The sequence below is a fragment of the Cebus imitator genome, unplaced genomic scaffold, assembly GCF_001604975.1.
Source record: "Cebus imitator isolate Cc_AM_T3 unplaced genomic scaffold, Cebus_imitator-1.0 Scaffold129, whole genome shotgun sequence".
Taxonomy (NCBI): Eukaryota; Metazoa; Chordata; class Mammalia; order Primates; family Cebidae; genus Cebus; species Cebus imitator.
Genome location: NW_016107444.1, coordinates 442,239 through 470,055, shown reverse-complemented (window position 1 = coordinate 470,055; position 27,817 = coordinate 442,239). Strand labels below are relative to the sequence as shown.

Below are 27,817 nucleotides of genomic sequence, written 5' to 3'. Positions count from 1 at the left end.
GCTGCCGCAAATTGACCTCTCCCCTGGAGTTCTTATAGTGCCCTCTGTGGCAGGCCCACCCCAGGGCCTGCCTTCTCTTGCTGGCTGCTGCTCAGAGTCTGTACTCTGTCAAACAAGGCAGGCTTTTAGTCCTAGTCCCATGATGAGCCCCACCTGCCTTTCTCTTGAGTCGTTGAGGGAGTGAATTCTGGGCTCACTCTGGAGCACAGGAGAGCTGGGAGCTCTGTTGGGTGTGTTTGGGACCTGCATCTAAACCTAGGCATTCTGACTATTGAGTGTGTATTCCAACCCTTTGGGCCAGTTATTAGGGCCCATTGTAGCTCAGAGCCCATGCCTCTTTGTTATCGCGGTTGGGCTGGTCTGTCCAGGTCAGGGACCACAAGCTACTTGAGGAAAGGGACTAGATCTACTGCTTCTCTGAATCTGCAGAGCTAGGTAAGCAGAGTGGGCTTCAGCAAGCTAAGAGGCATAAATACTGCAGAAGAGCTGAGGACAGTTTGCGAGAAGGTGGGGCATGGTGGCAGGGGAAAGACGAACTTATCTATTGAGTCTGAGAGGGTTAAAGTTAGTCTGCCTTGTCCCCAGAGTTTCGTGTGTGTGTGTGTGTGTGTGTGTGTGTGTGTGTGTGTGTGTGTGTGTTTCCTTCTTTTGATTTTGATTTTGCTACTCTAGACCCTGAAACTGGGAGTAGTTGCAGAAAAGAAGAGGAAAAGACAGGGTAACTTCCTTCAAGGCAGGGAGCACAGTCCTGCCTTCCATCTCCCATACTGTCTGTAGGTCAGTCTGCAAAGGCAGGTTTCACCGTGTTTATCAGTATCAGTAACAGTAGAGCACCAATGTATTGAGCCCCAGTTGGTGCCATCTGTGTGTGATACTTTACACACATTATTCCATTTAATCCTCACAGCTACTGGGGGGCTGTGAGGGCTGTTTTCCCTGTTTTATGGGTGCTGACATGGAAACTCAGAAGCTTGCCCACCACATGACCCCTAGGATGCAAATTCAGTTTCTCTCCTTCCATAGCTTCCCTCTTGTCACTTGTCCCATAGCAGTTACCACCTGAAGGCTGTCTGGCGTGTTTTGAACTGGAGGCCCAGGCAAACACACAGCAGCCATTATTAGTTGTATGGTCAGTGAAAGTCAGTGAATGGGCAAGGATAGGGATTGGCTTCTTACTCCAGGTCTCTTGAGAGTGACACCACTGTGTGTGTAAGAGGGTGCACCCATTTGTATATGCATGTCTGTATGTGTTTAAAGAAGTATATTCGCCCAGTTGGGGGGCGTTGTACAGGCTTGAATATGTCTGCATATTCTGATGTGTGCATGGGCCCACAAATGGGAACGTGGGCGAAGATGTTGGTATGGGATTTGTGGTCTGACTAGACACTAGAGGTGGGCAGATGAAGCCCTTGTCTCTGGAGGGCAGTATGATGCAACACAGAGAGATCTGGACTGAACTTCATACTAGAAATGGGCTCTGGTGTTGGGTTACTTGCCCTTTCTGAGGCCTCAGTTTCCTCCTATAACAAATAAGGGAGTTGGATGAGGCAGTTTCTTCTCGTGGTCTCTTGGTCTCTTCTGCCTCTGCCATTATGAGATCATTCATGGAAACTTAGGTTTTCCTTTTTTGCTCCCATCTAAAAATGAGTCAGATACAAAGAAGACAGCAGAAGTTCCTCTTTTACCCTTACCAACTTCAATCTTTGGCGTTGAGATGACTCTACTGTCCCACTGAAAGAAGTTGAGGGTTTAGGGAAGACAGGGCATTGCTTGGCATCAGGATAGGAGAGCTAGGGACTCAGGTGTTGTGAAGGAGTTTAGATAGCTGTCACTTGCCACAATTTGGGCTGGCTTGCACTGAAGTCAAATGCCTTTAGGCTTCACCATGAGAATACGGGGTGAGAAGAAGCTGGTTGTCTCCCTTCTTTGTGGGTGGAAAGGAGAGGGACCTCTCAGTACCCTAAAGGCAGGGAGCAGCCTTGGCCTTTTCTCTGGTCTTTGATTCTCTATTTGTTGTCTTGGTAGACACTGTGATGGCCAGGTAGAGACCAGAAAAAGTAGCTGGATGTTGTTCACATTCATAGGGTATCATGTTGGCTCAACCCATTGTCTTTCTGTGAGTTGACTTGGCTTGCTGTCAGCTCCCTTGGGGGAACAGTGTTTTGAGCTTAGGTGGCTTACTTTTCCCTGGCTGACTCCTCAGGGATGACCTGGATGGCTGCTGTAGATGGGACCTTTGACTGTCTCAGTCTTCAGGTTGGATAGTAGCTTGTTTTTATTTATTTTTCCCATTAATTGGTTTTCAGTTCCCTATAATTTCTGAATTTGACTGGGTGGGGCACTAGAGAAGGGATGGGCAATGTGTGATACAGTGCCCTAAGCCCTAATAAAGACATTTTTCTCTTGGTTGGGCTTAGATCACCTGGACCTAGGCCTCAGATAGCAAGCATCCTGTGCTGTGCTTGGGCTGGGACATCTATATTCACCTTCAGCCAACAATCACCCCATGAAGTCCTTCTGTGGCTTGGCGCCTCTGGACTCAGTGGTGACTCAAACCTGGTCTTCACCTGTACAGAGCCCCTGGTCTGGTAGGGAAGATGGATGGGTCAGTAGGCAGGTGGGGAAAAAAATATAATAGAAGTGGTAAGTACAGTGATAGAAATATGTGTATGGAGTGTATCTGAATCATCTGTGTTAAAAAATATTATTTTGAATTCAGCTCTGTACTGAGTCAAAATTTACAAGAGACAGAGGATCCATGTAAACAAAATTTGGGTTCATGTGCCTCCTGCCTGTGCCACTTGATAAGCTTTGAGCCACCCGGATGAGCTAGTCCCTGCTAGTGCCTGCTGTGACTTCTTCAAAGGCCCTAAAACAGGGCCTTCAGGAGACCCTAGGTTGCCCTATTTGGAAAAGAGCGTGGCCCTCCTGGGGAGATGAGGTCCAGGCTGGCTGCTCAGGAAGTGTTTTTATGTGAGTGTGGGCAGGTAGGCTTGAGTGTGTACAGGCATAAACCCAAGTGTGCTTACGGCAGCTGTCAGTGATCTGTCCTTCGCACCATGACCATGTCTTCTGTTTCTAGGCCTGGCCTTGGCACCTACGTGGCTGCAAGCAGGCAGGCGGGCTGCAGGCAGATCCCAGGGCAAGCCTGAGGCCTCCCCAGTGGTGTGTTTGCTGTGCCTAATTACCCGGCAGTTGTTTAACTATGCAAGCTGCATGCCTGCCTTTATTGCACTGTGATTGCTGAGCTGCCTATGGGGAGTGTCATAAAAAGATATAAAATGCCCATTATCTGTCTGACGCCCTCCTCCTGGACTGTGGGTGTTTGTGTTTTATTTTATTTTTATGGCTGGAGGGAAGCTCTGCAGGAAAGAAAGGGAGGGAGGAAGAAAAGAGGGGAGGAGAGACCCATAGGAATTGGGGGCTGGGAGAATGAGGAGCCCCTTTCTACTGTGAGCAGAAGGGTTCTCCTGACCAGAAGTATAATATGGAAATGACAAATCTCCAGGGTCAGGACAAACTGCTTAGAAAATAAGCCACAAATCTTTCCCTCCCCATCTACCTACAAGTCTTACAGCTTATGTGTTCACCTTACCTAAGTATGCTAACTTCTCCCTGCTTTAGGCCCACTGCCTTGGGTGCAGGACAGGGTTGTGAGAATGGTCTCTCATTCCCACCCAGTTCTTTATTAGCTTGAATGACTCAGATTGCCTACTAGCCTCCTAGAGCACCAGGGCTTGCTTTGGGGCAAATACTGTTAGCACCATTGCCTACTCCTATTGCTTTATTGAAACCTTCCATCCCTTTAGCTTTCCTTCTGTTAGCAGCTACAGTGATATGTTCAGGATGAGCCTATCAAAGAATTCACTGGGTCTTAAGGAAACCATGCAGACTATGAGAGGGAAGGGAATTAATACAGATTGAGGACCTGCCCTGTGCCAAATGGAACCTGTGTAAGGCACTGAGGTAAGAGATCAGAGATCAGACAGGGACCCTACCCTTGAAGAGCTTACACTATATAACCAGAGTGCCAAGGTTTATGGTAGGTATTCAATAAATATGTGTCAAATGGGATTGAATTCAACATAGCCATTCATTCATTCATTTTCATTCTGTAAATGGCTTTTGAGTACCTACTGGGTTAGGCACTCTGCCAAGCACTGAGTATAAAACAGTGAGCAAAACACACAAAATCCTAGCCATCACTGGTCATTAGAGTTTATTGGGAGAAGGACTTAAGGATTTAAACTCTGGATATTGTGATTCTGAAAACCATGCCCTTTCAGCTGTGACAGGTTGTTTCCTGTGCCTGAACCATCAAACCCTAGACTATCCCGGACTGATCTCCTCAGTACTTGAAAAATCTTGGTGTCTACTGAATGAAGTATAAGCTCTCTAGCCTGACCTTTGAGACACTCGAAGTCCTTTCAAGCTGTGCCAAGATAGCCTGTATGGTCCACTTCCAAGCCTTATTCACAGTTATTCCATTTGGCTGCGTTCTTGCCTAGTGAGCTCCTGCTTATCCTTTAAGATCTAACTCCTCTTATGTCCTCTGTGAAGACTTTTCCAGTTTCCCAGTGGAACTTTCTCCCTCTTCACACACCTATACTGAGCGCTTTCGGAGGGCTAGGCATGATGCTAGAGCCTCCTCTGACTTTGTTCGCAGTTGGTGAGCCTGCTGTGGGTTTCTTGCACTTCTTTGATCATAATTTTTTAATAAAAGAGTTTTATTGAGATATAATTCACATACCATCCAATTCACCAGTTTAAAGTGTATAATTTGTTGTTTTTTTAGCATATTTACAGGATTGTGTAACCATCATCACCATCTAAATTTAGATTTTTGTTCCCACTAAAAGAAACTCCATTAAGAGCTACTTCTCATTTCCCTGCAAATGCCCCGGCCTGAAGCAACTACTCATCTACTTTCCATCTCTATAAATTTGCCTATTCTGGCAATTCTGGAAACTTCTTATATGTGATCTTTTGTGATTAGCTTCTTTCACTTAGTGTAATTTTCAAGGTTCATCCATGTTGTATTATAAATTAGTGCTTCATTTCTTTTCACTGCCAAATAATATTTTATTTTATAGATAGTACCACATTTTCTTTATTCTCCCATCAGGTGAATAATATTTGGGTTGTTTCTACTTTTTGGATGTTATGAACATTCATGTGCGAGTTCACTTGATCATTTTGCCTTTTTGAAAAAACACTTGTCTATCTTTCCTAGTACATTTTGAGCTCCGTGAGAATAGGGGTCATTGATATATTGTTCACTGCTGTACCCCCACCACTTAGCCTGCGGATAGTACTCAGTAAATGTCAGTTAATAAAAGCATGTGAGCTTTCTCATTCTCATTCCCCCCTTGTGATGTAATAGAAAATTGTTGGGATCTGTTTTACCCCATAGCCCACTCTGCTGTGAGTACAGCTGTATAGAAGTGTAAGTTCATTCATCAGTACCCTGGACCAAGCCCTTTTTTTCCTTTCTTTTTTTTTTGAGACAGAGTTTCACTCTTGTCACCCAGGTTGGAGTGCAGTGGTGTGATCTTGGCTAACTGCAACCTCAACCTCTCGTGTTCAAGTGATTCTCCTGCCTCAGCCTCCCAAGTAGCTGGGATTACAGGTGCCTGCCACCACACCTGGCTAATTTTTTGTATTTTCAGTAGAGATAGGGTTTTGCCAGCTGGTCTCAAACTCTTGTCCTCAGGTGATCTGCCCACCTTGGCCTTGCATAGTGCTGGGATGATAGGCGTGAGCCACTGCACCTGGCTGGACCAAGCCCTTTCATCCCACTGGTGTCCTCTCTAGTTAAGTCCTTGACCAACAACAGGTGATCTGAGAAAATTCCTTGAGTTGCCCCCAGGGTGGCAGATACGGCTTCTAGCAGATTCAATTCCTGTTCTCTCTCCTTCCTTCTTCTGTGGCCTCTGAATTGTTTTATGCATGGAGGACTGGATCTGTGGGAGGATGATTGTGGGAAAGAGTGTTGGGCTGGGTGGCCTCCTGGCTCAAGGCCAGGCTGGCTTTGTGATAGCTCTGGATACCTGGGCATCTGAGGAGAAGAGGCTGCCCCTGCCATTCTAGTGAGTAGCCCATATGAACCAGGTCCATGGAAGAAAAGGAATTTCTAGAACCAATAGCTTCTGAGAGATTAGTAAAACCAATAGTTCTCTTTTCTTTGTACTTACTCACCCTAATAGTTTGAGCCCATAATTAGAATTGGGCTTTATTAGGCTAATTAGGAGGAAGGAATGATGGCAGGAGGGCATGGAGATGCATCAGTATGGTGGGCAGTAAATCTAGGGTTTTAATAGGTTTGTTCCACAATCAGATGGTTTAGAAGGCTGACTGGGTGGCTACCCCCCCTTCCTTGTACTCCTACCACTCCTTGAAGTGGCCTTCACACTTTGCCGTCCTTGTCCTCGATGCTGGCAGCAGCACTGGGATATGGGGGCTCAGGAAGGAGGGAGGAGACCCCACCCGGAGCTTCATTGCCTATGCACGCGCCGTCCAGCCTGGCGGCATGATTACCTTGCTGAGAAATCCGTCCAGGCGCGGGGCTGCTGATAGCAATCATTGATTAAGAGGGTAATTGTCCTGAAAATTCAGATTGATCAGAAGGCAGAAATGATAACTTGTGTAACTGTGTTTAAAGCCACGTCCTGTCAATAGAAGAGACTGAGATGTATCGCGCCAAGAGGGGGGCAGAACGGATGGGTGTGTGCGGGCGGGCGGGTGCTGCCATCCTTCTCTCAGGGCTGAGCAGGATGTTTCTTGTCAGTAACCTGGACTATTGGAGATTCAATCACTTTTATCTCCCCCTCTCTCTCAATCCAAATGCCTTTTCATATTAGGAAATTAGAATTGGCCCTGCTCATGCAAGATTTATTAGCTCTGCTGAGCAGTCGCACCGAAGAGTAAATGATTTTGCTTTGCTGGAGCTTTTTACACATTAGGACCCAACTTCTCTTTTCCTGCTCTGTGCCACTGGCTGCCTGGAGGAGGGAGTGAGCTCTAGAACTGAATACTCAGGGAGTAAGGGAAAAGCCTCACTTGGATCTGGCTTCTTGATCTGCCAGAGACAGACTGACTTTTGGTGTTTGACTGACTTACTCCTACTGTCCCCAGACATGTCCCCTACTGGAGTCTAGGGTTGTCTCTCTCCTGAGGAGATGAGGTTTATTCCTCAGACTTGGATGCCTAGGTGGTGGTTTATCTTGGGAGGAAGGGCTCAGAGAGGGCTAGAAGAGTTGAGGAAGCAAGGCCAGGGGAGAGGCGAGAGTTTGTGTTGGGTCAGGATTGGCAATAGCAGCAAAGAATAGAGGGGACACTATGACTTCTCTTCTCAGAGCCCAGGCCTATGCTCCTTTCGGGGATGGGGCTGCAAGGACCAGAGCATCTTTTTGAGGCCCTGGGGAAGCTGTCCAGGAAGCCACCTGGTTGCTCAGAGAGTGTAGAAGCTGGTTAGAGCAAAGCTGAGGGTGTCTGGGCCTGCTGCCCCTCTGTATCTAAGGGACTACAAAGTTGACTCTGACTGAGGCTATCTGATCTGCTAACAATACAGGCTCTTAGTGGAGGAAGGACTGGGGACCCATTCCATGTTTCTGGAATCCTACTGTGACCTTGGGCTGAGAGGCAATGTGGGCCTGTGTGGCCAGTTGGACCCAACCTGCCCTGAAAGCCAGGGCACCAGCAGGCTGGGCTCACTATAGGGAGAACAGTTCCCCTTCACTGAGACTGTACAGTTTCTCTCCTCCTTGCTCTTCCTCTTCAGGCCCTCACCTCCTTGGGTCGCTTGGGCCCGTGGATGAATATCAGTTACTATCATTCTTCACCCTCCCTCTTGCAAGTGTCTGATCCTAGAGGCCTAGTGGAATAGAAGAAAGTGTGAAGAATCCTTCTGATGTAAGAGCTGAGGGAAGGTTAATGGAACTTCTGGATTTTTTATGAAAGGGATCCCAAGGACTGCCCAGTTCAATATTGCTTTCCCCTTGTGGTTTGCTTTTTTCCTTAGCCCTGTGAAGCCTCCTTTTCTCTGCTTTCAAGTTATTTCCCCAAGTGGAAATGTGACTAGGCAAACTTGAGCACTGTGGCTAGAAGTGATGGGGTTCCTGGGAGTGCACGGTGGAAGTAGGCGGCAGCCATTTTGGCCCAGAAAAAGGGCTGAGTTTTGGGGGAGGGGATAGAGAGAGGGAAGCGGGGAAGCTTTGCGGAGTAAAGAATCTGGAGAGTGTCTGTAAGATGTTCCCTAGATGGGACCTGCTCTAGACCACTAAGCCATCAGCTTTCTACTGAGGGTCCAGTTAGATCTTTCCTGTATATCACAAAGCTTTGTCCTCGGAGAAGCCTTGATTCTCCTAGAAGGCTCCTCCCACTAGGCTGAACTGGGCAGGGCAGATCTTCACTCTGCCTGTGCCACCCCCACTGACCCTGCAGCCCAGCATAAGTGTGCTAAGCAATAGGGTAGTCTTGGGAGCCTGGTGTACCCACCACCTCCCCGACTCTGCTAGATTGTGAAGGTGCGGGTGCCCAGGGCCACCTGAGCTTGCCAGTGTGGAGTGCTTCTGCTTCTGCCCCTGAGCCAGGCTAGCTTGCCACCTAGGAATACTTTGCAGCCCAGAGGAAAGGCTGAGCCGTGTTTGGCTAGGGTTAGTTTAGGCAAAGTCAAGAACGAATGGAAGTGCTATGCCATGGGCAGCTTGGACCTGGGGACAGAGAACTCAGAAGACAGACTCCTGGGTTGTGAGAGAAGCACATGGTCCCTACAGGGTAATGTAAGTGGTGCTGCCTTCCAGAACCTGGAGAGGGAGGTTAATGGAACTGCTGGATTTCCAGAGATGGTGTGACTGAATTCTCCTGGAAGAGCTCAGATGGGCATCCAGAAGGGGGCATTGAACTGGGCCTCTGTGGAGAATGGGGAGTGTGCCATGGAGACAAGTGTAGGCTAGCATGGAGCAGAGAGGACAAGTGTCAGAGATCAGTTGGTTAGGGTAGGACTGGGCCCAGTGGGGGTTATTGTCCTCCTCACAATTATCCATCATAATATGGAGGCATGCACCAACCTCTGCTTTAGCTAGCCTGTGGTACCTACTTTCACTATCTGACTGGGCTGCCGTGGGTGAAGGGCCTTGGATTGCACTGTCTGGAGCCTAAAGTTGGAAAGATGTGAGGACAGAGCCTTCGGAACGACCCCAAGCAGATCCTCCCTCTACTCTGTTCCCTTCCTGTTCTGCTGAAAAAGCAGGGAAGGGGTGAGGTTTCAGGTTAGGGGAACAGCTCTGGGGAAGCTATAGACACACTTGCGCCACACCCATTCCCAGCCCTGTCTTGAACCCAGACCCAGCCCTGCTACCAAGGGCCAGGTGGGTTCCTGGGCCTGGTCGGGAAGCTGGGAGTAGATGGGAAAGCCAGGAGACTCATTTTCACTGGAATTTGACCTAAAGCAGGATTGGAAGGGAAGAAAAGAATTTGAACAAAAGTGCAGGCAGGAAGGAGCTGTTAACGAGCCTTTCTTTCTCTTTGGGGACGGAGCGGAGCGCATAGCGGGGCGCAGCCGCCAGCTCTCCTCAGAGCGGCTCTCTAAGGTAGCTGCAGTCTCTGGCCGCTGCCTGCTCTTGCTCGCTCTCCTTTTTTCCCTCTCCTCTTTCTCGGCTCTCTCTATTATGGGGACTTGCTCCAGCTCTTTCTCTCTCTTCTGTCTCTCCTTTTGTTCTCTCTTTGTCTATTTATCACACTGTGAAGGTTGAAAGAGATGTTATTAATCTGGGAGAATGAAGGCAGGATTAGTGGTATGAATCGGATTTTGAGAGGTGTAATGATAGAAAGACTCGCTCGGCTGGCGGCCTGCGTGAGCTTGATAAATGGGGAGCACTCCAGACTGACTCGCGCCTTCCTCCGCGCTGTGCGCCCTGCCCGCTGGGGCGTGCCGCGCTCTCAGATCTGCCAGCCGGCCCACCCCGCTCCTACCTGAACCGGAGCAAAAAGCCAAGGGTAAAGCAGACACAAATATCTCCCATCGCACTTGGAGACATCATTGCTTTTAGCACCCTTTTCAAGTGGAGGCCTGTCGAGTTCTCAAAGGACTGTGGGCAGAGGGAATGGAGACCTAGACTTTAGGCTGGAACAGCACCTGCCTGCTTCTAGGACCTGTAAGAAATGGATGTTGGGGGTCAGGGAGTGATAAAAACAGTCCCTAGACCAATCAGGTAAGAGTACCAGACCCTATGCAGTATGTGATTAAGCAAAGTGCTGTTGGGAGAACTGGGTGTGGAGGTCGGGGTGGGGCATGGAGGAGTGGGAAAGAGAAATCATGAAGGACTTCCTGAAGGTAGTGCCCTAGTAGACAGGATTTGAAGAAGGGAAGTTGAGTGTTCCAGGTGGGGAAATAGTATAACCAAAGATAAGGGGCAGAAATAAGCCTGACTCTTGGGGTTGTTGGGGGAGGGGGTTGAATGAAGTACCCCAGATCTGGTGAATTTCAGATCAAGAAGAGACCTAAGAAATCTAGTAGTCAAGTCCTTCATTTTTCAATGAAAACACTGAGACTTGGGGGCTAGAGTTTCCATTTCTGAAATTATTTTTTGTCCAAGTCCTGTTTCTAGTTCTAAAAGTACCCCCTTCTAGCCATCCAGAGACTATACAATGGGCCTCTCTCCTCTCCTCTGTGACTCTGATCACATCCTTTCAGCCTTTATCTTTGTAACCCGAAGATCCAGGCTTAGGGTCACTGCTGCTTGGTCTCCAGCTCCTTCCCAGGAGCCGTGGCTTAGGGTCCTCCTCACACTCCTGCCCCTGCCCAATCCACAGTCTGTGTGGATCATGCTGTCCCAGCCAACCAACTGCTGCCTGTGCAGTGAGGCAGAATCAGAAGCAGCCCACACCATTCTGGGCTCCAGAGGCCACTGGGCCTGAGAACTTTCCTCCTTTCAATCCCTACTGTGGCTCTCTCCACTTGCTGTATCACAGTTATAGGGAGTTACTGGTTTCTGTGTTTGTTCCCCCTCAAAGGACTATGAGTTCTGTGAGGGCAGCATCTACATGTGATTCTGTTTGAGTTGCTGGGATCTGGCAGGCCCTCAGTGAATGTGTGAATAGTCAGTGAAGGAATGCTCGTGTAGCTTCTTCCTCCCCTTCTAGATGGAAAATGGCCTTGGTTCTAGGTTTTTCCAAGGCCTGGCTACCTTTAGGAATAAGGAGGGGTAGATGTGCAAAGGCATTACCTTTCATCTATCTATCTATCTATCTATCTATCTATCTATCTATCTATCTATCTATCTATCTTGAGAGAGGGTTTCTCTCTATCAGTCAGGCTGGAGTGCAGTGGTGCAAACATGGTGGCTCACTGCAGCCTCAACTCCCTGGGCTTAAGGGATTCTCCCACCCACCTCAGCCTCCCTAGTAACCAGGATCACAGGTGCACGCCACCATGCCTGGCTAATTTATGTATTTTTGTTTCTGTGTGCGTGTTTTTTCATTTTTTGTAGAGATACGATTTTGTCATGTTTCCTAGGCTGGTCCTGAACTCCTGGGCTCAATTAGTCCTCACCCCTCAGCCTCCCACAGTGTTGAGATTACAGGCATTAGCCACTGTGCTGGAACTACCTTTTCACATTGGTAGAGAACCCCAAGATCATATAACGTGTTAGTTGGAGGCCCCTGGATGGCCTTAGGAAACAGTACAAAGCCCTTACCATGGCCTTTGAGGTCCTGCGTGGGCTGCATCTCCTGCCTTCCTCATCAGCCACATTTCATGCTTGCTTTTTGTGCTCAGGGACTCTGGCCTTGATTTGATTCCTTCCAGACCTTAGCACGCCCCCGTCACCCCATCTCTGCCCTTCTGCCCCACCCTACCTCCAGGCAGTCAGTCAGCTTCTACTTACCTGTCCTCAGGGAAGCATTTACCACCTAGGTCAAGCTCCCTTTTTCTGTCCTATTATAAAGGCTTGTATGTCTTGTTGGAGCCTTTATTACAGTTCCTTCTTTGTACTTAAGACTCTTGGAGAAAGCCATAGATACTCTCTGAGGACGGTACTGTGCTCTGTTGCCATATATGTGCATTATAGCCTGGCATGTAATAGGCTCTCAGTAAATGTTTGTTGTGAATGAGTCAGTGTGATTCCAAAGCCTGCACTCTTCCATCATATTACAGTAGAGTGAAGACTGATTTGACAAAGGAAGATATAGGAACCAGGATGCTGGGTGTGCCCCAAAGAGAAGGTTCTTTGGGCCTTAGCTCTGGAGGCTGTAGTTTCAACCTTCTCACCCTTTTTTTCCCTCCATACATCAGAGAAGAGAAGGGCTTCATCTGATTCTAAAGGTTTTTACTCTCTTCCTGGGTGATCTTCTCTATTCTTGTTTCTTGCGCCACTTATCTGCTTCTTAGGATCCTGTCTCAGCTCAGACCACTGGTCTGAACTCCTTGGCTACGTGTCTGCCTTCTCTAGGCACCCCACCTATGGCCCACTGAAGACCCTGTTCATCCTTCTTGCTGATTTCTCTCAGTGTTGTTTTGCAAGTATGTTTACATGGCTTTCCTTCTAGCCTGGGAGCTCCTTGAGGGCAGTGGCTTGGTCTACTTGATCTGTGTATCTCCAGCACCCAGCACAGGGCCTGGCACATGGTAGTTCCTCAATAAATGGGTATTACATGAACAATGTAATGAAGAGGGAGGAGGATCTGGGATGAATGTTTTGAATACCCTTCTTTTTCCCAGGGGGAAAGAAAGTGAAAGTGTGCATGCTGTGTGCAAGCATGCACATACCTTTGTATGTGAGGGGTGGGTGGGTGGGTGGTGGTGGCAGTAGTTTCACATACTCAATAAAGGATTATATTTTAATTTGGAAAGCACTTTAGAAACTTAAAGTGCTTTGCCTAAGTGCTGACTGCTATTAGTGTCTCCTTTTTATTAGGAAAAAGGACATGATTTTTCTCTTTTATCTTCAGGCCTGTCCAACTTCTGAGAGTCAAACTTAGCAAAATACCTGCCCCTTACTGAGGACTAGTTACATGCCAGGTTCAAAGCTTTGGACTTGAAACACAGAATTCTGCTTTGCAGACTGGTTCTGACACCCCTGAGGGGATTAGCCCTAACAGCTCAGTATTGGGAAGGGGGGTGGGAGAGACAGGGTCATTTGACATAGTTCAAGCTGCAGTCCCTAGCCCCTCCTCTCTCTATCTAGGCCTAGGTGGGAGGACATAAGAACTTAAATTGTTTTGGGGAAATGGAGGAACCTCCCCAGTAGTCTTTAAAACTCACTTGTTATAGGATACGAAGGGCCAGCTTCTGAGAAAGGATTGAGGAGGAATGGCCCCAGGAAGTTGGGTTTGGTCAGCTATCACCGGGAGTGATAGGACTGAGAGGCAGAGACATCACAGCTGCTGGACCTGGTGCTGTTAGGAGCTGTCAGAGGACTGGGTTAGAGGGAGGGAGTATGTGTAGGAGTAGCAGAGGGAATTCTAGTGCAGGAGGCCGTGAGGGAGAAACTTACCTCTGTGCCTTACAAGCTCCTTTGAGGGCCTTGCTGAAAGAAAAGGTGACATCCCTCTCCATGGAGATGATTTGGTGCTGCAGTGGCGGAAGGTCTGGAAGGACCCCGCTAAGCCCTGTAGTTGGGCCTCTCTGTTTGACGTTTGTCCCAGGCTTCTTTCCTGAGGAGTCACAAGAGGGACAAGCACCCTGGTCTTCATCTGGACTGTCTCTGCCAGCCCTGGGTGTGGAAGGCTCTGCCCATGACTGAGGCACTGGAAGTGGGGCTTTGGCCCAGCTGGCTAGTGCCCTGCAGTCCCTGTCTCCTAATCGGGTCCTGATCTGGGGGAGCTAGGATGGGGGTGGGTGGGGGGAGTACATTGAGCCAACTGCCTTAACTGAATTTCCATACCTCCTGTTGTTAATTATAGAGATGTAATAATGCGATTAGTGCACGATTAAAAAAAATCCCTGATATGATTACCATGGATTTAATATCACATGATATATCATTATATCGTTATGCAGTGACAGATGTAATTGAAATACACTTATTGGAGCCGGGGGTGGTGTTTCATTCAATCCCCAGCACCCCAGGGAGGAAAGGGCTGGCTAAAAAGAAGCGGTGGGAGAGGAAATTGTAATGAAAACAAAGAAAACTCACAATGTAGCTCTCACCCTGAGCAACTGGCTCCGAGTGACCTGCTGCCTTAGACTCTGTGAAAGTGCACATGGAGCCCCAAACAGGCCACCCTCTTCTGCTGGGACTGAGGCAGCATCTTGTTTTCAACCCAGAAACTTCCCTGTCCCCACGTCCCCTCTGACTCAGCAGTGAAGCCAAGGAATCTGGGAGCAGGAAGGAGGTAACTCTACCTGGAAATACTCGGGACCCTAATAGTTGGGATCAAACAGAGCTGGTAGCTGTCTTTCACTCCTGGGCGCCCCCCCAGTGCCAAATGCTATGGAACCTGGACCTGTGGCACAGCGCCTGCCTTTGCTGTGGTGGTAGCCCAGCACTCTAGAGGCAGCCATCGTGCTGGAGGCAGTGAGCAGTAAGGTTAAGTACACAGAGACGATAATTATCCCATTCAAGTTCCATTGATGAAGAGAGGCGGCAGCAGCTCTGGGGCCCCTGAAGTATGTTGGTAGCCAGAGAACACTGTGCACACGACGGAACTGCCATCTGGGGTTAGGGAGGATGGGCTTGTGTCACCCGATGCAAGTGCCCAGCCCTTTGCTGCTATAGCTGAGCTGGTCAAGTCTCTGCTGGGCCCGAGGAATGGGTTGTGGGATATCCATAGGCTGAAGAGTTCCGAAAAGGAGGAGGCAGGAACAGTTCCCTCTCCCTTAAAACTATAGAAATTAGGAAAATGGCAGAGAGCTAGGAAAACTGAGGGGAATGTCATCTGAGCCCCCAGTTCCAAGCATGGCTGTGGGGCGGGAAGAACAGCCCTGGTTCCTGAAGGAGACTGGGTAGGATTGGCAGGAGTAGCAGCTCCGGAAACCAGGTCTCCATGCTTGGTAGAAGTATACGCGAGGTGGTATCTTTTCTTCCTCTCCCCTTCTCCTCTCCCTTCCCCTTTTCTCAATGGACACCACTCAGAGACAAGCAAATACAGCCCACCACCCCCCTTAAGAATCTCCCAGCATAATGGGAGACAAATTCCATGTTATAGGTACCATTCGCAGTATGAGCGATTTAAAGGAGGGATGAGCCAGGAAAGACTACAAAGGAAGAAACTTTTTGAATTGAGTGTTGAAAGAGGAGTGTGTGTTCAAATTAGGACAAAATATGGGAGAAGGCAGAGGGCGTTCTAGGCAGGCTGAAGGAACTGCTTCATCAAAGGCTTGAAGGAATGAAACAACCATCCCAGGACTTTGTGGGCAGTAAGGAAGAGGAAGGAATCAAGATTGACCCCCACATTTCTGGCCTGGTAGACCAGGTAGACGGTAATAGCTTTCATTGGGATTTGGGAGCCCAGGAGAAGAAGCAGTTTGAAGAGGAGATGTTGAAGTGAGCTTTAAACATATTGAGAAGCAAGCATCTGTGTGAAATCCAGGTGGAGATTCGAGGTAGGCAATAGAATATATATGTTTGACATTCAAGTGGGGTAAGAAATACAGATTTGGAAATTAGAAAGGTTGAAGACAGCGGACTTGAGGAAATCATCCAAGGAGAGTGATAGCATGTAGAAAAAAATAGGAAGAAAGAGTGCATAGTAGGTGAATACACACATATGATGACCAAACGCAGAGGAGACTATACAGGAGAATGTGAGGAAAATGGCAGAAAGCTAGGGAAACAGAGTAGAATGTCAAGAAGAGAGAACAGCTTCAGAGATGGAGCAGGCTGCAAAGTGGCGAAGGCAGGTGAGAATCTGAAACTGTCCACAGATGTGGGGCAGCATGGCGGCAGCTGTGACCAGACTACAGGGAGTAAAGGAGTGAGGGAAGAGAGGAGTAGAGACAGTCTCGAGAAGCTGGTTGTTAACAGGAGACCAGCATTAGCTGGATGGGATGTGACATGCAGAGAGAACTTTAAAAATAATCTACAACGTAACATAGCATTTAAAGAACCAGGCAATGTTTAAGCACTTTACAGACAATAACGCATTTAATCCTCACATCAACTCTGTAGGGTAGGAACTGTTATGACACCCATTTTGCAAAGAGGAAATTGAGACACAGAGGTTATGTGAAAGCGATAGGGATCTAAGCATATTCTTGAATCCTAATGAAGAGGCCGCAGAGAAGAGGAGGTTAAGGATTTAGAAAGAAAAGGGATATTTGATGGAGCAAGGGCTGGAGGAGGTGGGAAAAGGGTGACATGTAAAGCACAAGTACGGGGTTGGCCTTAGACAAGAAGCGTGGTGTCTCCCGTTAGAACAGGGGAGGTGAAGGAGCAGGTGGGGAAGGATGCAGGCGCATTGTGGCGTGCAGTAGAAAGAGCTCTGCCTAGTGGTGTTATTCTCTTTGTGAAAGTAGGAGGGGAGTAGGGTTGGTGAGTACCACTGAGGGTTGCTAAGGTTGTGATCTTGGATCTGTAGTAACCACTTCATGTATAGAAGAATGACTTTTTCTGGCATTGCTGAGCTCAAGAGCAAGTATGGAGAAAAGGAGTCATGGTTGGGGTTTTCCAGAAAAGACGTGCCCTAGGACAAGTGGACAGGGGAGTTGAAAATTGGGGGATGGGTGGTTGAAGTGATAGATTCAAGGGGATAGACAGACTAGGGGCAGGCTGGGGCTGGGAAGAAGCAAGAGCAGAGGGAAAAAGCATACAAAAGCAAGAAGGATAGGATGCTGGGGCCAGAGTGGAATCTGTCCTTGTGAGATTTCAGAGAGAGAGCAGTTCTGAGGGATAACAAGGCTCAGGGGGTACCTGTGGGGAAAGATGACTGAAATAGATAGAGGAGAAGGTCATTAGAGCACAGGGAGTCAAGAAATTGAGAGGCAAGGTCCATGGCTGGGTTATCCTGTAAATACTGAAGTTACCCAGAGTGATGATGATTTGGAATAAAGTCCCAGAGGGAGAGGAAGAATAGTCTAGAAGCAGTAGGAAAAAATTTGAAGACATCTGTAGAGTATATCCAGGAGTGAACAGATATTGGCTTGCCAGACAAGTGTTGCTGCATAACTGATCACCTTGACACTTAGTGACTTAAAATAACAGCAAATACTGTATTATCCCTCATGGTTTCTGTGATTGAGGAATTCAGGAGGGGATGGGTAATGTGGTTCTGGCTCAGGATCTCTTGTGTGGCTATAGTCAGGCAGTGGCTGGAGCTGGCACAAGGTGGTCAGAGCAGTTGCGGGTTGGCTGGGCCTCTCTTTTTCTTCACTGAGTCTCATGACTTCTTTCTGTGTCCTCTCTGCATGGGTTAGTTTGAGCTTCCTCACAGCATGGCTACCTTGGGGCAGTCTCACTGCTTAACACAGCAGCCCCAGACTGCAGGGAAACTTCCCGGTGTTTGAGGTGGAAGCTGCCTAAGCATTTTTGCAGTAGTCTTAAAGTCACATTACTTCTATATTACTCTGGTTGATTGAAATAGTCACAAAAGCCCACCCTGTTTCCAGGGCAGGGATGGTGTCATAGACAGTCTTGATGGTATAGGTATGTCAGAGTCACAGTTTAAGAAGAGCATGTGGGATGGGAGATAGTGTTGCGACCCATCACAGGAAAATATACTCTGCCACAGTTGGTGTTAGGCTGAACCTGGAAAAGGATTCCCTGGGAAAGGGAAAGGGAAAGGGAAAGGCCAGGTGCACTTTGAGCAATGGCACCAAGAATATCTGGAGGTAGCAGTGGGAGTGAGTATTCCTGGGTGATCTCAGATGTAGCTGGGGAAAGTACCATCATCCCATTTTGCAATACAAGAAACTGAGGCTCGGAGAGGTTTAACTCATCCAGAATTACAGTGCTAATAGCTGGCAGATCTGACCTTTTCTATGAGGCATGGACTGCCAGGTGTGCCAAAGTATATGTGGCCTACTCCATCCTGGTGTTTATCTGTAGCCTTAGGTGTTTGGCTCGCCAGCTGTGGAAGTGTTGGTCAGGATAAAAAGTTAGATAGTATTTGTGTCTGTCGGACTTTCTCTCCCCTGTCCTCTGGAGTATTGCCATCACAGCTTCATCTCTGTTGGGGGTTAGGGGAATGGCAGGTGGTTTGATTTGGTTCCTAGTCTTGGGCAGTCACCAGAGGGTGACAGGTCATCAAGAGGTATGGTTAAAGGCCTGCTTCTCCTCACTTCTAGGCAGGCTGAATGTGCTAGTGCAGGCTCTGAAACTCTGGGTTTTCTGGAATTTGCAGAGCGGCCTGTTCTGTCTGCAGGCTGAGCTGGGTTCTAGCCCTTTAGCCCAACTACAGCCCTGCCCACTCTGTGTCCACCCCACTCTCAGGGTCCTGGTAGGTAGTATATGGGTGGGCAGAGACACCATAGCAGCTGCTGATGCCTCTTCTTTCCTCTTTGAAGGATCTGTTGCTGCAACCGATGAGGGCTACTTCATCTATTAAACCCAATACACTTGTCGCAGCTGCTAAGCCCCCATAAGCCGCCGGGCGCTGTGTTTGTGATGGGACTGACAGTGCATGGAGGAGGCTGATTATACACGATTCCATTTCGCGGGCCCAGCAATGTAATTTCACAGGGCGATCAGCGTTTGCATGTAATAGCAGGCTGTGCTGAGGTGTCAGAATATTAAAGGCGCTAATGGCAAAGCTCCCTGTTACACAGGGGGCCACCCGCCGCGCCTACAGCAGGGCTATGCGGCAGGCCCGTCGCAGATGGCTGGCCACTAAGCTAATGGGGCAGCAGCCAAGGCGGGCAGAGCCACGAGAGAGGAGAGCCAGCCGGGAGCAGCTCGGCACCTGCTTCCCTGCGCATGGAAATTGCAACAGCCCATGGGAAGGGAAGCGTGCGTGCCTGCCTGGCACAGGGCTGGAGTGGGTTAGTAGGCCCAGCATCTTTCACCCCAGCCAGCTCCACCTGTCCCTGTGGCTCAGCATCAATACCTGCCCTGCTCAGGACTCAGGAGCTCCTCAGTCATCCTCCTACCTGCCCCACCCTCTGGCCAGGAACCCCAGGGGTTAGGTGCTGACTGTGCATAGCTGGGCAGTTGGACCCTGATGGCTGACAGAGGTGCAGCCAAAGAAGTGGTACTCAGAGGATTTGGAAGCAGCTTTGGGAAACAGGCTCAGGCACAAGCTCCTGAAGAGAGCTCTTAAAGCAGATTCCTGCCCCACATTGATTAAGGTCAGAAAGCTTCTGGGCCCCAAACCCTACTCCTCCAAGCTGGCACGAGAGGGAAGGGAGCAGTGAGAGGGAGCAGGCAGGATTAAAGGGATGGACACAAGGCCCCTTAATGCCATGTTGCTGTCTGGTACACAGAGTTGGGAAGCAGTGCTTTTAAGAAGTGGCTCCCCTCTAACTTGGCTGTCGCAGCCACACCCAAGCCTGTGTTGTGCTTGCCTCTGCAATTTTCCTTTGTCCTTGCTGTGCCTTCTGTCTGGAATGTTATACTCCCCTGTCATCTGTCAAACCCTCCCAACCTGCAACTGCTGCTCCCTCCAGGAAGCTTTCCTAGCCTCCTCCAATCTCACCAGGGCCTGCTTGTCTTCATTGTCTCCTGCAGGCAATCCACAGGGCTCAGCTTTGCTGATCCTCCTGTTCTGATGGGTCTCTGAGTACCAGCCTTGGCTCCTCAGCCAGAATCTCTGAGACATAGCCCATAACACCTCACCTTGAGCAGCACTCCCAGGAGTGTCTCTGCTGAGATTTGTAGAGAGATACAATCTCTTAAGGAGGGTGAATGGAGGGAGCAAGTAATGGAAGGGTGGCAGAGGCACCTGAGGGCGAGTCCAATGCATGTGTGGTGTGCCAGCATATATGCAGTTGGGCCACTCCATAGCCTGCATATCTGGTGGGGAGAGGCATGGGCTTTAGAAGTGAGTGGTGAGCACGGATGAGTACAGATACAGAGGTGCGGCAGGTGTGAGGATCCAGACCATATGTTGGCAGGAGCACAGGCTGCTGTGGAACCGTCTGTGTTCTGTGGCCGGCTATCTGCATCTGTTGGTTGTGCCTGAGCAGTATAAGATGGCAGGAGCTGGGGGAGCATGATGTGCTGGGTGGGCCCTAGTACTGTGCCTAGGATGGTCCCATGAGGCTGATGGTCACATCTGAAGGTTAGACGCTGCAGGGATACTTGTCAGTACCTGGGGAAGACGCTCCAGGGTTCTCAGCAGAACCAACAGCAGGAGAGCCCAGGCTGAAGGAAAGCAGTTTTAATTAACCGTTTTTAATATCATTTTTGGACCTTGGCTGGTATGTGAAGGCCCCGCTGGAAGCAGCATTTGTAAAAATTAAATCCCTCTTATTAGGAGCTTGGCAGACCCATGTGCATGCGCCGCCCCCTCCCCCTCCCTGAGGAAGTGCTGGATGAGGCCATGTCACGGCAGCAATTGGTTATCACGCCTTATCTGGGAATATGAAACTGTGCAGCATGACACCCGCAGCCGCAGCGGAGATGCCAATTCATCTCGACCTCGCTCTGACAAGCTAGACTGCCCTTCCTGAAAGGCATCCGTCAGGCAGGACCAGGTTGCCGCCTTGCCTGGCACTTCCGCTTTTCTGCCAGGGGCCCAGCTTTCCCTGGCCCAGCCAGGCCCTCCTGGGCTCTTCTGTCCTTTGTCCCCCTTCTGCACATCCCAGTCTGTGGAAGATCTTGGGGAGTCATAATTATAATAATAATCTAATCATGATGACGTGGCGGGGCAAGCATCTAATGTTATCTGAAGTGGTCTTCCCACTTAGCTGCGATAAGACTCAGGATGACGTGCAGATAACGTTGAGCTGCCCTGTCCCTGAGCCACGAGCAGAGCGGAGGGGCCTCAGCAGCCCTGCCGCCCGCCCGCCGCTTTAAGCTGGGAAGCGGCAGCACCTGCTAATGCAAGTGTTTAATATTTGATGGGCTGGGATAAAGCAGGATCACCTTCGAATTGAATTGAGTGTCAGCCGAGAATCTATTACTGAAATTCGGGTGTGATTTGACAGCAAAGTAGACGATGTTATTCTTCACTAGTTACTGCAATCTTCTCCTCGACATCACTTAAATATTTTTTTCTTTGCTTGAGTAAACACATATTATCCTTCTTTTTTCCCCCTTCCTTCCCTTTTTCCTTTTTAGAGGGGAAAAAAAAAACCCATCCAGCTCGCCTTCTCTAGGCTGATAGAGTAGATTGTTATTTCTTTATTTGTCCTATTAAATGGAATTTCTGATCGTTTAATCCGGCCTTTGTAAGTGATTTTAAAGTACTTGAAAGGCAGCCGCCACTGCTCTCTGGCCCACTGCGCTCCAGCCTCAGCCCTGACCAGGCTCAGCGGTTCCTCCAGCTGTGCACCGCCCACTGGCTGCTTCCCTCACTGCCTCCGTCCCAGCTCTCCCCTGGCTCTGGGCCAGCGTCTTCTTCTCTGTCCTTGAGCCTCACACTCAGCTCCTGATTTGTGGGTTCAGCTGTGGCCTGGGAAAGGATAGGAGGAGGCTGGCTGGGAAGTTGGGCTGTGGCTGGTACCTCTGCAGTCAAGGAGAATGACTTCAGAGGGTGCTAAGGTTTAAGTACACTCGCCTAGCTTCCTAGTACCTACGGGGCTGGTGTGTTGGTTCCTATAGCTGGGAAGGCAGGGTGGACACAGAATCCCTGGGCCCTGGCACAGACTCTGTGTGTAGCCTCCCATCTTGTGTTTCTGACCCTGTGCTGGGCCCTCTCCACTCTGTGTTAGTGGAATGGAAATCTCCTGGGCCTAGCAAAGGGCTGGACCACTGCAGTGCCCATATACTCACAGCTGGCAGTCACTTTGGTTCCATCACTGGACCCCCCATCCAACTTCTGGAAAATCACCCAAGCTTCATTCTAACTGACTACTGTCCTGTACGCTGTCCTGCTACCAGTAGAAGGGCAGCCTGGTGTCCGGGGACTTCCAACATGAGAGGATGGGTAATGATTGAAGGCCCAACTAGCTACCAGGCCTACAGGAGAAGCCCAAGATTTGGTTAACAGGCTGAGCAGGAATTAAATCCTATCCGGCTACTTCATCGTGATCTAACCTGTGTTAAGTCTCTTCTTTCTGGGCCTCAGTTTCCTCATCTGTGGTGTCAGGTCAGTCATGGCTAAAAGGGACTGTAAGGGAAGGTGCTGCCCCTGCGCTGCTATGTGTTCCCGCCAGGTGGAGGTTGCTGGCAGCCAGGTGGCGAGTGAAGGGGATGGAGGGGGGGCAATGTAGTGCTGGGGCCTGAGCAGATCGATGCCCCCAGCACTTCCTTCCCCAACCCCAGGAAAACAATTAAGTACAGATCGATGGGTGGCCGCTTTGAATATGCATAAGTGAGCACTTGACCTTCAGCAGAGCATCTGCTCCCCCTGACACACACACACACACACACACACACACGCACGCCCATGTATTCCCCTCTCAGCTGCTTGAGTTGACCATGTGACCTTACTCCTCTACTCAGTTGAGCCCCCACAAAGCTTCCAGAACCTTCCATAGCCTGGCCTGCTTGTGGTTATGGCACCTTGCTGGCCAGCTCTTGCTTCAACATTTCTGTCTGTGGAGTACAGTTGGGATGTGCTGGTCTCCAAAGCCCTGCCTGAGGCCAGTCTTTGTGAACAGTAATACTGTGAGGAGGGGGCCCAGGAAAGTGCTGGGGGCTCTGGAAAGGAAGGATCCTAAGGAGAGGGGCATGGTGCAGCAGTGCCCTGGTGAGAGGAGGGCTCCTGAGCAGGAGGAGCCTAGTGAACGGGAACTCCTTAGAGAGGACTCTTGGTGAGAGGCACCCAGTGCGGGCCAGGGACTCAGATGGGGAGAAGCCCAGGAGAAGGGGGACTCTAGAGAAGGAAGGGACTTTCTTTTGGGTCGGGGGAGGACCTGGGTGGAGAGGGGACTCTCATGAGATGGCATTATGAGAGGGATTCCTTGTTGGAAAGATTTGGGAGGTGGGGGGAAGACCTTGTGAGTGGGGTTGGTTCAGGGGGTCAGGGCCTTCGTTAACCACTTGCCTCCTGTTTTCCAGGCTTACAGCTTCGCCATGGGCTGCTGGCCCAAGAATGGACTTCTAGACATGAACAAGGGCCTCAGCCTGCAACACATAGGCCGGCCCCACAGCGGCATTGGTCAGTCCCTTCGCATATTCCCCCGGCAGCTCCATCCATCGTCCCTGCCTGCATGCCCCAGTCCCCAGGCACACAGAGGGTTTCCATGGCTCATTGAGTGCCCCAACAGGGCTCTCTACATAGTTGGGGGATGGCGGAAAGAGGGTGGAATGAGAAAATTACTGAATGGGATCACTGGAAAGACCACTCAAAATGATATTTCAGAGGAGGCTGGGGTCTGGGCTTTCAGTGAGTCACAGGTGGCCTTGGACTCAGGCCAGGGTCCCCCCTCACTGGCTGCATATCTGGTGATCAGTGTCCTCAGGGGGTGGGGACATGTCAGCTTACCCACCCCCCATGGAGCTGGAGGAGGCTGTTTAATATTGTTTCAAGTCTGTGGCCACTAAACTGGACGATCAATGGGAGTTAAGGAGATGAATTATTTAAACCTCACCAGCTTTTAATTAGTCGGGGTCCTTCTGACCGATGACTCCGTCCACAGGGTATTGACTCCCCTGCAGGAGCAGCAGCCTCCATTGAGCGGTGCCTGGGTTGAGGGGGACCACTTGGGGTACCAAATGGGGGTACACCCTCAGGTAGATTCATGTTTGGAAGGAACCTGGAGTGGCTATGATTCCAGGCAGTTGGAGGCTCTGTTAGTTTCTGATCTATCAGTATGAATATATATCTCTCTGTGAGTATCTGTGTGTCTGCATATGTGTGACACCTTTAACTATATGTCTCTGTGTCATACTGAGAGTATAATGTGTCCATGATTATACATGTCTGTTGGGGGGCGTGTAACAGTATATCTGTATTTTTCTGAGGTCATGAGTCTGTGTGGAAGCAGCTACAGCCTGTGTACGTATCTGTCAGGTGTGTCTGTTTAGTTCTGTATATCTTATTTTGTTTGCATATGCTCATGTGTGCATGCAGATGCTCTCAAGTGGGGCACTTGACCAGGCGTAGGCCTTGTTCCAAGTGAGCAGGAGCCAGAGTGTCTCTGGGCGGTGCTCTGACATTACCACAACTTGTGAACCTTTGGGGATGCATCGTTGTGGGGAGGGACTAGAGAGATACACCAGGACCAAAGGACCCAGTCACCTTCAGAGTGGCCCCTTTATCCATTCCAGACATTCACTGGTGCCTTGTGGATGCTGGGCACACTGAGTAGAAGTTTCTGTTCTCAGTGAGCTCACATCCTGGGAAGAGACAGGGACTGAAGTAGGTGCTTGCCACCCAGGGTACTAAGGGCTGTGATAGAAAACACCTGGGTTGCCCCAAAGGTGGTTTTCCCTCTCCTCAGTTGCCGAGTAGCTTCTACTTCTTCAGTTACCTCTCACTAAGAGGTAGTGATATGGGGGCATCTCAATCCAAGAGGGATGCCACCATATTCTTGTTGGGACATCTCAAGGGTGTCTCGGGTCCAGGGGAAAGAGGAAGTGACCACTGGCCTGGGGAACTGGGGGTACTCCACCATAACTGCTGTTTCCTCTCCTAGATGTTTTCCAAACAATCTAGAGAAGACGCCAGACCCAGCAGCGTCAGCAGGAAGTTTCCTAGAGAAGAGGACACTTGAATTGGGATTTTTGAAAGATGAATGGGAGTTTGCTAGGCAGAAAAATGGGGGAAGGATATTTTAGATAAGAGGACTAAGTAGAAAGTCCTGTGGGCATGAGAAAACCCAGTGTGCTGAGTACAAGTTCAGACACCTACAAGAAGCTGCCCATCACTGGAGTGGAAAATTTGGGTTAGGAAACAGCTAGAAAAGAAACAGAGACATAAGCAGGGCCTTGAATGCCTGGTTAAAAGGATGTGGACTTTTCCTGCAGTTTTGAGGAGACATAGGAGGTTTGTGAGTGAGAGAATGATGTGATCAAAGCTCTGATTCAGAATCAATGAGGCAGTTTGTATTGCACAAAACTAGTTCTTAGTAGGTGCTCAATAAATGCATACGGGTTGTTGAATGAACAAGTAGGTGAGTAAATGAATCAATGAAAGAGTGATGGGAAAGAGAGGAACCAAAGAGGACCAGTGAGAAGACTTGCTTTGGTCCAGGGAAGGAGGAACTGACTGGAGACTAGGGACAGCAGGACTGGGTTAATGCACCCTACATGTACTTGATCTGGGTGCCCCTTCTATCATCTGTCCCAGGATGTGTTTGTGAGCAGAAGGGGTTCCTTGTTCTCACTCTTTGTGCTTCTTGAGACTCAGCAGTGACCCTGTTGTCTGTTCACCTGTTGACCCTAGGTTAGGACCTCTGAGGTATCACCTCCTTTTTCAGAGAATATTTATACGGGTGGGCCCCATGGGGCAGCCCAAGGCTCTGAGTGATAGTGGAGCAAGGGCTTTGGAGCCAGAAGTAATTCTGGTTCTTCCACCCAGAACCCTGCAACCTTGGGTGAAGGACAGTGCCACCTGCCTCTCTGGGCTGTTGGGAAGGCTCAGTGAGTCCCCTGTGGAAAATGTTCATGCAGTGCTGGGCACACCATGGGGCCGAAGGGGCTCCCTCCTCCATTGCCAGCAACACGGGCTCACCAGGGCACTGGGCTTCTTGACACTTGGTCTTTGTAGTCTTTGAATGAAGAGGGCTGCCCTGCCATCTCCAGGCTGGCTCTGAGGTGTGGGTGAGGGTGCTTGGAAGGGAGGGAGGATGCAGGGCATTAATTGGGCTGGGAGAGGCGGGGAGGGGAGGCGTGGGTTTTGAACAGTGAGGTTAATGGCCCTCGCACCAAAGAGGCAGCTTTAATGAGCTTCAGCTGGCGGTGCCCCGAGTTACTGTGCGTGCTAAAAGGGTCGCGCTGTAAGAGTTTGATGTGGACTGCTTTCCAGCCCTGGGGGTCAGAGGTCAGCTCCTGTCACTGGCCACTCAGGCTGGTCCTTAGTGACATGGTGCTAATTAACTGTGTGAGGAGCTGCCAGCCTGGAGTGGGGAGTGGTATGTGTATTGGTTGAGGGGGGTGAGGCAGCATTGGGTGCTGCCAGGCAAGAGTGCTGCAGATCCCACAGCTGACCATGTCCAGGGCCTGCTCAGTTCTCCTGCAGTGCCATAGGGATGTGGCATGGGTGGTGTGGTGGTGCTGAGAGAGCATGGAGGCAGGCTTGGGGTGACAGGGTTATGTGTGGGAAAGCTGTAGGAATGTTTCGGACAGGGGAGTTATGTGGTCAGTGTTGGCTTCAGTCAGAGGAGGCTCATAGTTTGTAGGGGAAGGACTCGTGAGGAGAGACTAGACAGGGAGACTGAAGGGGAGGGACAGCAAGGTAAGCAAGAGGGTGTCGGCTGTGGAAATAGAGGCAGGGCACCGGGTAAAACTTCCTTTCATTCAGTACACACTACCTTGGACCTACCATATTATCAGGAGCCATGGTAGGTGCTAGAAATGTATTGGTAACAATGGCAGACAGGGTGCTCTGCCCCCACACAGTTCACAAGTGGGCTTGGCCCTGGGGACTGAGAGTGAAGTCGGGTTTAGGGATGGCCAAAGAGGGTCCGGAGGTGGTGGAGCACTGGCAGAAAGGCTGCTGGAGGCTTGTCAGCGTGACATCATTGGGGAGGCCTTGGGAGCCTGGTGAACAGCATGGTGCTGGAGCAGGTTGTGGCGAATACGGCCTGCATGGTCTCCGTCAGCATCCTTGGTTTGGACCACAGGCTCTGAGGCAGGGCAGCCTCCACAGGGGACTGCTGAATGGTCCTTCCTTCATTTCAGCAAAGGGGCATCAAACACTCACATTATTTGGGGACACTTTATATTAACTAATTCAGTTTTCACAACAGTCTTATGAAGGCAGGCATCATCATTCCCATTTTATAGATTAAGAAACTGAGGATCAGTTAAGTGATGTGCCTAAGGTCATACAGCCAGTTAAGTTGAGGAGCCAGGATTGAAACCCAAGCCCATCTGAGTACAGAACCTGTGGGGGGTTTTTTTGTTTTTTTGTTTGAGATGGAGTCTTGCTCTGTTGCCCAGGCTGGGGTGCAGTGGTGTGATCCCGAGAGCTTGTGTTCTTATCACTGCTGAACTGTGAAGCACTCTTTTGGTATTGGGCTTTGCACTACCAACAGAGACGATGTGGAAGAAAACAAGCTTGCTTCCCTCATTTCCCTCAGTGTCACGTGAAACGTGTAGGCCTTAACAGAGCTTCAGTAGCAGCAGCTGAGGAAGAAAGCAAGGGCAGCATCACCACTCCCCGTCTGCTGCTACTGTTGGCATCTGACCTCCTTCTGGCCCTGATGGTTCTTTGTGATTTCAGTTCTCTCCCTACCTCACGGCCCAGGAAAATTCTGCTAATCTTCCAGGGGCCACCTCCTCTGGGAATCTTGCCTGGCCCTCCCAGTATGAGTGTTCAAAATACATACTTGGGCCCTGTTATAATTTGTCAGAGGTAATGATCTGGCCCTGTGTACTTGGGTTCTCTAAGGGCAGGGCCTGGGCCTCCTTCTTTCGTTTTGGAAATCTGCACAGGAAATGTCAGTAAAATCTCACCTGCTGTTGTAAGTTGGAGGCCCCACAGATTACTGCTGGTTTCAGCTGGCTAGGAGAGTAACTGGAACCTTCCCTGATGCCCGGCTGGGTGGTCCTGCCCTAGGAACTTGGCCACTCGCTCTGGGATGGAGGAAGATCCCACTGAGGCATGTGGTACAGGTGGCATGGCCAGAGACCAAGTGGACTCTCAGGAGCTTGCTACCCAAAACTGTTTG

At 49.8% G+C, this 27,817-nt stretch overlaps 1 protein-coding gene across 11 annotated transcripts in view; it reads left to right on the top strand.

The window, feature by feature from the left end:
* ERI3 (ERI1 exoribonuclease family member 3) overlaps positions 1 to 27,817 on the top strand; it is a 135,474-nt gene that overhangs the window by 85,831 nt on the left and 21,826 nt on the right. For 9 of the 11 annotated variants that reach the window (XM_017540764.2, XM_017540757.2, XM_017540754.2 and 6 more), the window contains one exon: positions 23,040 to 23,139. The exons of the other annotated variants lie outside the window; for them this stretch is intronic. In XM_017540764.2, the coding sequence (XP_017396253.1) occupies positions 23,040 to 23,139 (100 nt within the window). The remainder of the gene's footprint in view (positions 1 to 23,039; positions 23,140 to 27,817) is intronic. 11 annotated transcript variants of the gene reach the window in all.